We start from the raw sequence: 7,636 nt of genomic DNA on the forward strand, positions 1-7,636 counted from the left end.
AAAAAAATACCACCGGCCCACAACAGTAGAGGTTGTGAACTGACCAACACAACTACCGAAACTAAGCACATAGGGGGGAGTTCGCGAACGCTTTTTCTTTCTATGGGTGATGATTCATACTACAGAAAAAAAATGTTAGAAATACGACATGTACCTTGAGAATCCTAGACATAAACGAGGTCCCGTCAAGAGACAACGCGTTCTCTGCAGATTCTTTTCTCATGAACTCTACATAAGCGGACCTGCTCCACTCGCATCACTCAATTTGTTAAAAAGCAATGTAACAAAAAGAGGTAGCAGGGGAACAATAAAGAACTGTAATGCCTTACCCTTTGGGTTGCCCAGTGGTTGCATCGGTTACTATGATGACTTTTACAACTTCTCCAAACTTGTTAAAATGCCTAGACAGGGTATCCTTTGTAGCAGCAAAGTGAACCTGTACGTGAAAATTAATGTAAGGTGATGAACAGTCCCCAGTTCTTCACAAAAGCAACATATGAGTGACGTATTACATTGCTAACAAAAATGGTTCGAGCATCAGCATCCTCTACAGGACGAGAGGCAGCAAATTGGCCTGCATAAGGTAACATAGGCAAATTATTAGAATGAAAAACCAACTAAAGAATAATGAAGTACGAGCCCAGAATGATAATGGATAGTCGATAATCAAATACAGGGAAAAGATAGAATGAGAAACTTCATAAATAAAAGAAAAAGAGATAATTGTACAAACTAATTATCATTTAAATTGTAGAGCAAGCAACCAGAAAAGAGAGCCCACCATTAGCAGATACAGGAGGCTTCTGGAACTCTTTTTGAAGGTTTGCTGCAGGCCTTTTCTGTTGGTTAACAATATTAACTGGCTCACCATTCTCCGTAACTTGCACAGCAGATCCGGTACCTTGTAACTCACCCTCCTGCAAAAACTTTTGACCACCAAGTTCAGGAATCTGCCCAGGGTCCTGATAGTGAGGTGGTTTCCAAGTATTAACATTCACAGAGATGTTTACAATGTCACGTGAGGAATTTGTAACTAAGGAAGGTTGATCCTTCTGTTTGTATTGTGTCATGCGTTCATCTTCAGAGTTCTCGACATCCCTGAATGGCACAGTTCGCAAATTGCCTCCCTTTCTCACTCCTGATTCTGCAGTCCAAGAATCATCAAGTACTCTGTGACCCTGAATATTAACATCTTCATTTTCAGATATAGAATCTGATGCTAATCGAGTTTCAGGTTCAAACATGCCCTCATTGGGAGCATATTTCCCACTATAATTGCTTCTCCCGAGATAGGTGGCTGAGTATGGTCGATCCTGTGTACGATTGAGTTCCCCATATTTATCATCCCCTACAGTTACTCCATATTCTGCAATTTGGCCACTGGACTCTGTTAAATCCATATCACAAGATTGACGACCAAGTCGGTCAAAAACACTGGAGGATTTAACTCTTATCACATCTTCAGCTGCCTCAGTCACAGCCTTAATAACAGTTGCCATAGGATTTGGCACTTTCGCAACAGATTGAAGCCGCCTGGGACGATTAGTTGTGTCACTATTGGATACAGAAACAACCGAACGAAGACGCTTTGGAAGGGTCTCCTTATCTTCATTAGAGGGCTTCGTGGTGGCCACAGCATCTCGCATTGCAAACTGGAGCAGCCGCCGAGGGGCAGCAATGCTTACCTGAAAGGCTGCCTCCCTCTGTAAAACACAAAACATAATTCATTTCCAATTAGAATAATGCATCAATAAACAATCCAATATTCTGGACCGAGTTATCTTCAATTACTAAAAATATCAAAACTGGGTAGTTTAGTAGAGCATTCAAACTATTGCAGAAAAAAGTCACAAAAACAAATCAAGAATACTTTTTTAGAAAGGGAAACAAATTCATTGATAGTGAAATGGAGGGAGGAAGAAAACTCTCAGAGCACTAAAAGGTGCATTACAAAAAATTCAAAAAACTTTCCAATTGAAACTAAAGTATGGAGTGCCCTTCCAGTGACAAGCATCCATGCCATCTTTCCCACTACTCGTTTGCCTCACACTGTTTGTTTTCTAATATTGAGCAAAATTATAGCATAATATTTCATGTTTCTGGTTTATCCATTCATATGAATTAGACTAAACTACAGTTCTGATCATTACTTTCCCAACAAATAATGTCAAAATTGAATATAGTTATGTATTACATCAAAAAGAACCAGAATTTAAACATAGCATATCAACAGGGCAAGAAGAAGAAATTAGAGTTCACACACAGTCAGAAAAACAAAACACGTACATAAGGGTTAATAGGTCTTAGGCACCATAATTGAGGACTTCTTTAAAGTTAAGAAACTTTAAAAAAAAATTAATACATAAAAACATACAGTTTAAAACAAAAATTTGTGGGTACCTAAAGTTGCAAAGCTATTACATTGCAAAATGTGAAATAACAAGATATTGTTCAACGAACCATTTGCCCATTGCTTTTCACTAATTCAAATTTCACATTTTCAAAAATTAATAATAAATAAATAAATAAATCAAATTTCACATTTTAAAACCCAGTTACCTGCTTCTAGGTAAAAAATCAGAAGATAAAAGTCAGACCACGAACCTCAGTGCCTTGATGATCATCAGCTCGGCTCCTTTTCCTGTGACTGGGAACTTGTTCAGGAGAGGAATGCTTGACACGACTAACTTCAGATCTTGGAGCAACACGGGTTTCATCATTAGCAATTCCTTCCCTATTATGCTGCCTGCTAGATAATTGTTCCGACTTCCCTCTTTCTGAATCAGACTCCAGATTGTTAGAATTATTTCTTATATCTGGTTCTTCTACCGGAGACTTTGGTCTGGGCACCTCATTGTCATTGGCAGAAGATTTAGTAGGCGGCTCCACGTATAAATCCAAACATGAAGCCAGATGATCCCACAGCCTGTTGAAATGAAGCTTATAGAACTGTTAAATCAACTAGCTACAAGAATGACTCGACACGAGTTACAACCCAAATTACAAATATGAACAAGAGGAGTGATGAGAATCAAATTACCAAGATACAAAAGAACGGCTCTCATCTGCCAAAAATACATTAAGTTCATTCTGTGCTTCTTCTTTGCGCCTGCCGTTCCTCAACAAGACAATCACGTATTCCTACCCAAAGAACATTCATTACATTTAATACAACTTGATTCTTCAAACAGACGTTCTAAATACCATACTTCTTTACCACATTATGATGTGTATAAAAAAAATGAAACATGGATGCAATTTGAGCAACAGACAAACATGCATATGAAAAATGCACAAGTATAACGTTTAATTAAATTTAAAATGCAGTAAAGAGAGTTATCACAATCTCATGCAGCAATACCTGAGAAAAAATGGATATTCAAAGGCTAAGCGATACCACATCACTTAAAAAAATGCCAACATCTCAAGATAAATTTTCAAGCATTCAGCTTTATAAACTAGTTAATATCTATATGTTATAGAGAGAGAGAGAGAGAGAGAGAGAGAGAGAGAGAGAGAGAGAGAGAGACTTTAAAAAAAACTCAAAGAAAGCCCAGCTACACTAAAAACAAAATGAGACCTAAGGAATAATTACACAAGTCTTTACGAACATAAACTTAGTGTTAATATAATTAAATTTACAAGCCCTTTGGTTAATTGGTTATCAGACATGGTATTAGAGCAAGAGGTCTTGTGTTCAAACCCTTATAATGTCGCTTTCTTCCTAATTACTACTGATCTTCACTTGCTAGGCACTCACAAGTAGGGGGAGTGTTGGAGAGCTGATATCATTAAATTGACCAAAACCCATAAGCTTAAGCTTTTGGGTTGATTGGTAATCTAATAGAGACCCAAAGCGAGGTATGAAATCAAACAAGGGACCACACCTCACCCATATATTGCTCCACTCCACTAAAAATCTTGTCGTTCCTTCCTTTCCAAATTCCCAAAACAATACCACTAAGACATGCTAACCACAACAAACGACCATTGTCATGAAAAGAGGAAGGGAAAGCAACTCCTTGAGCATGGAACTAGAAATTCTTGACCAAACCAACCAGAAGGAGGACTCAAAAAGGTTGCTCTACACCGATCTAGCAAACTGACATGACCACATGAGATGATCTAGATCCTCGGCTACTCGCCTACAAAGAATGCAAGACTAGGGTCTGATCACCTTAGACACGAACCTAAGAACACAATCCAATGTATTAACCCTGCTAACGAGGATCTGCCACACATAAAATTTGGCATTCTTCAAGATTTTGCTCTTCCAACCCATGGAAATTGGAAGAATGAGTTCACATGGAAAGGTAATCTTCAAAAGAATGTAAAGAAAGAATAGCATTGAGATGATAGAAAGGTAAAAAAAATAGCAAGATTACTAAAACATGGTTAATGCTTACTTAAAGAGGACATCTTCTTATCAAGATGAATGCCTCTAGTGTGGTTTGAAGAAACCCTTAAAGAACAACCGGGGCTCTCCAAGAGCTAATTAGCCCCAACCATGTATAAGTAATAGAGCCATCCTCGGGTGCATAAGGATTAACCAAGCTAGACTTGTTTGCCTAAGAAAATTGGACTCAAGCATTCTAAGAATTTAGTCATCTGGTTCATATGAAGGATGGATAAAGATTATAAATGTGCCCCTCAACAAATGTTGTCTTGATTCCTCTGTAGGCATTTTAAATATGTGGAGGATTTCCCAATTCTACCACTAAAACTTCAAAAATTGGTTCTCATGGCTGTCATAGAAGTTATATCAAATCTCGCTGTGATCCAAGTGTTATTCAAGTTGCCCCTTTATATGATACACTGATACTGATGGATCTTGAATTATGAATTAACTATTTTGGCCAAGCCAAGGGAGTTTCAAGAGAAATATGGCTTTCCCCACAGCTAACAACAGTTAATAAAGCAAACCCCAAACAGAAATAACCAAACAATAACAAAATACCCATTCCTTAGGCCCCAAAGAATCATGTCCTAGTCACTCCTATGATGAAACAATTGTATTACCCGCCTTTACATCACTTGTGGTCCCCTCCATGCGAAGCTTAAGAGTTGAAACCTTGAATCTTTAATAGCTTCCTTGTACAAACCAAAAAATTATCAAATCTAACTAGACCTCATAGATGTTTGTTGGACTTCTTTTTCTTCTTCAAATTTTCAGTATCTATGGACCCTCTCAAGATGTCCATCTCAAGATTTTTTTTTTTTTTTTTTTTTGGAGGGAATTGGACAATCTTGGGCGCCTTTGTTATGGCTGCAACCTTTCTCTTAAAGGTTCAATTTCTCTTCTGCTAATTTTCTTCTTCTCAGGCTTTAAATATTTATGGCCCCTCTCCAGATGTCTATATCCAGGTTTCAATTTTAGGAAATTGGAAAATCTTGGGTGCCTCTGTTATGGCTAATTGAGTAGTTGAGAAGGAAGATGCTTCAATACCTTTTAATGAAGCTGGGAGAAATTCACTGCGAAAAGAATGAAGCTCTTTGACGAGGTTGTTGACAACCTCTCCTTCATTGATGTCCCTCCCTCATAACAGAGCCAAGTTAACTTGATCCAAGATGGACTGATTGGTCCCTCATTGATAGATTTTAGTCTCCCATGATTGGTTACTCTTAAATCTCCGAAGAATTAAAACACCTTGAAATGCCTACCTCCAACCGCTAAATGACCCTTCAAGAAATCTTCTGGTATCAAACGGGATCCTGCCCTTTTTAAATTCATAAATATGAGGCTCAAGCACAGCAATTTCCCAGAGACTTACAAAAGTTGGTGGAACACTGCTCTAATCTTGAAGGTTGGCTAAGGTATGGTCTGATTTGCAAATTTAAAAAAACGAAAAGCTTGCTGAAAAGATGGAACCTTCAGAAAAGCTGAAATTCTTGATGATCCCAAAGCTCTAGACCACTTGCAAAACTTTTCCCTGCTTGAAGCAAACGGTCTTCTCAAATTAATCTCGAATCCCAACTCAATGATCTATTTTGGAAAGAGATTTGTTTGGACATGAAGATACAATCCACACAGCTCGCAGGAGACATGTCGAGAAGAGAAGAATATTATAACACTAGCTCTTTCCACACATATTGAAAAGGCGTTTCTTGCTTTATCCAAGATCCATACTCAAATAACAGGTGGCAAAATTTATATCAAACAGTTTGGGTCGGCTCTCAACCTTAGAGACACCCAAGGATTGCTTTAGATCGAGGCTAAATTTCGAGTAGACAAAATTATTTAAGCTATTTCACATTTGGGAAGTAAGAAAGCTCAAAAACCTGATGGATTCACCACTACTAAATCCTTTTAGAACTCTTGAAACACCCTCAAGGAAGATATTATGAGTATTCCAATATCTTTTTTTCAGAATGATATTCTCAATAAATCCCTCAAAGAAATCTAATGCAAAGATTACAAAACATTTTCGTCCAATTAGCTCAATCTCAATTTCTTGCCTCTACAAATATATAAGAACCCGCGAATCCTACATTTCCATTTCTTCAACCAAACAAATTCCTCAACGACCAGTCAAGAAGAAGAAAATGGCCTCCACATGAATAACCTAAAAGAATTTCTAAAACTCCCAGGCAGACTCGTCACAAAACCGACAATGACATTGCTTCGCAAAAACCAGGCACATGAATGTTAAAAGGCCAGGGTAGTCCGTACCACGAGAGTGTCGTCAGTATAATCGCCCATGAATTCCTTCATCTTCAGCTTTATCCTCTCTCTGAGCTTCGCCATTCCCTCGCCACTGAAATCAACCTTGAACGTCCGATCATCGACACGATCCTCACTACCCATCTCGGATGCGTTCTATCACCAAGCTTCACAATCGAGAACACCGAACGCTTAATTTTAATAACACTAACACCGGAGTTCAATTGATATTCAAACCCTCAAATATTAAACTCCCGAATTGCAACTTCCATGAACCCTAGCCGGTTCCACCGATCCTGTGAAAACTGGACAGAGAAAACCGATTAACAAGGAAGCCGCTGGAAATTAAACGCAGAAACGCAACGGAGAGAGGATTTCATCAGAGAACATGGCTGAGGGAGAGAGATTTGAGATGAACAGAACAAAAATGGAAAAATGAAAAAAAATAGAAAAATAGAAAAATAGAAAAATAGAAAAATGGAAAAACGGAAAAATGAAAGGGCTTAGCCAATGGAAACTCTTGGGCCCTGTCTTTTGCGAAATTACTCTAAATGGGCCGATCGATTTGGGCCATGATTTTGGAATTCCAAATTTTTAAATATTTAATTAATCCTAACATATTTAAATTTTTAAATAATTAATTAATATATCTAATCAAATTTCAAATTTTAATTTTGTGTCAAGAATAACGAATAAGATTATTACACGTAATAATAAAAGTTTTAAAATATTATAACCACTATATTCAAAATTTGGGAGATTACATTAATTAATTTAACGGAAAAAATTAAAACACATTTTATTAGTCTCCCTTCAAAAATTTTAAGTTACTCGTCTTTTATTTTAAATTATAGATTTTTACTTGTAATATATTATTAAAAATTTAAATGTAATTACGAGTTTTAAAAGTTTGTGACGATTTAAATAAATGTGTAATTAAACAAAGTTTATCGTAGATATTTCTACTTTACCGTT

General features: G+C 37.1%; 1 protein-coding gene across 2 annotated transcripts; it reads right to left on the reverse strand.

The window, feature by feature from the left end:
- Nucleotides 1–7: 7 nt before the first annotated feature.
- LOC111785293 (nucleolin 1-like) lies at nt 8–7,101 on the reverse strand. Of its 2 annotated transcripts, XM_023665702.1 has the most exons (8): nt 6,671–7,101; nt 3,041–3,141; nt 2,605–2,926; nt 1,011–1,703; nt 782–926; nt 513–574; nt 330–436; nt 8–242 (listed from the first exon to the last, which is right to left on the reverse strand). In XM_023665702.1, the coding sequence occupies exons 1-8, from the start codon at nt 6,803–6,805 to the stop codon at nt 101–103; spliced, it is 1,707 nt and encodes a 568-aa protein (XP_023521470.1). In that variant the 5' UTR covers nt 6,806–7,101; the 3' UTR covers nt 8–100. The 2 variants fall into 2 exon arrangements, with proteins under 2 accessions (XP_023521470.1, XP_023521469.1); XM_023665701.1 differs by having other exon boundaries at nt 782–1,703.
- Between the last annotated feature and the right edge of the window lie 535 nt (nt 7,102–7,636).

The sequence above is a fragment of the Cucurbita pepo genome, unplaced genomic scaffold (genome assembly GCF_002806865.2).
Source record: "Cucurbita pepo subsp. pepo cultivar mu-cu-16 unplaced genomic scaffold, ASM280686v2 Cp4.1_scaffold000435, whole genome shotgun sequence".
Lineage (NCBI taxonomy): Eukaryota > Viridiplantae > Streptophyta > Magnoliopsida > Cucurbitales > Cucurbitaceae > Cucurbita > Cucurbita pepo.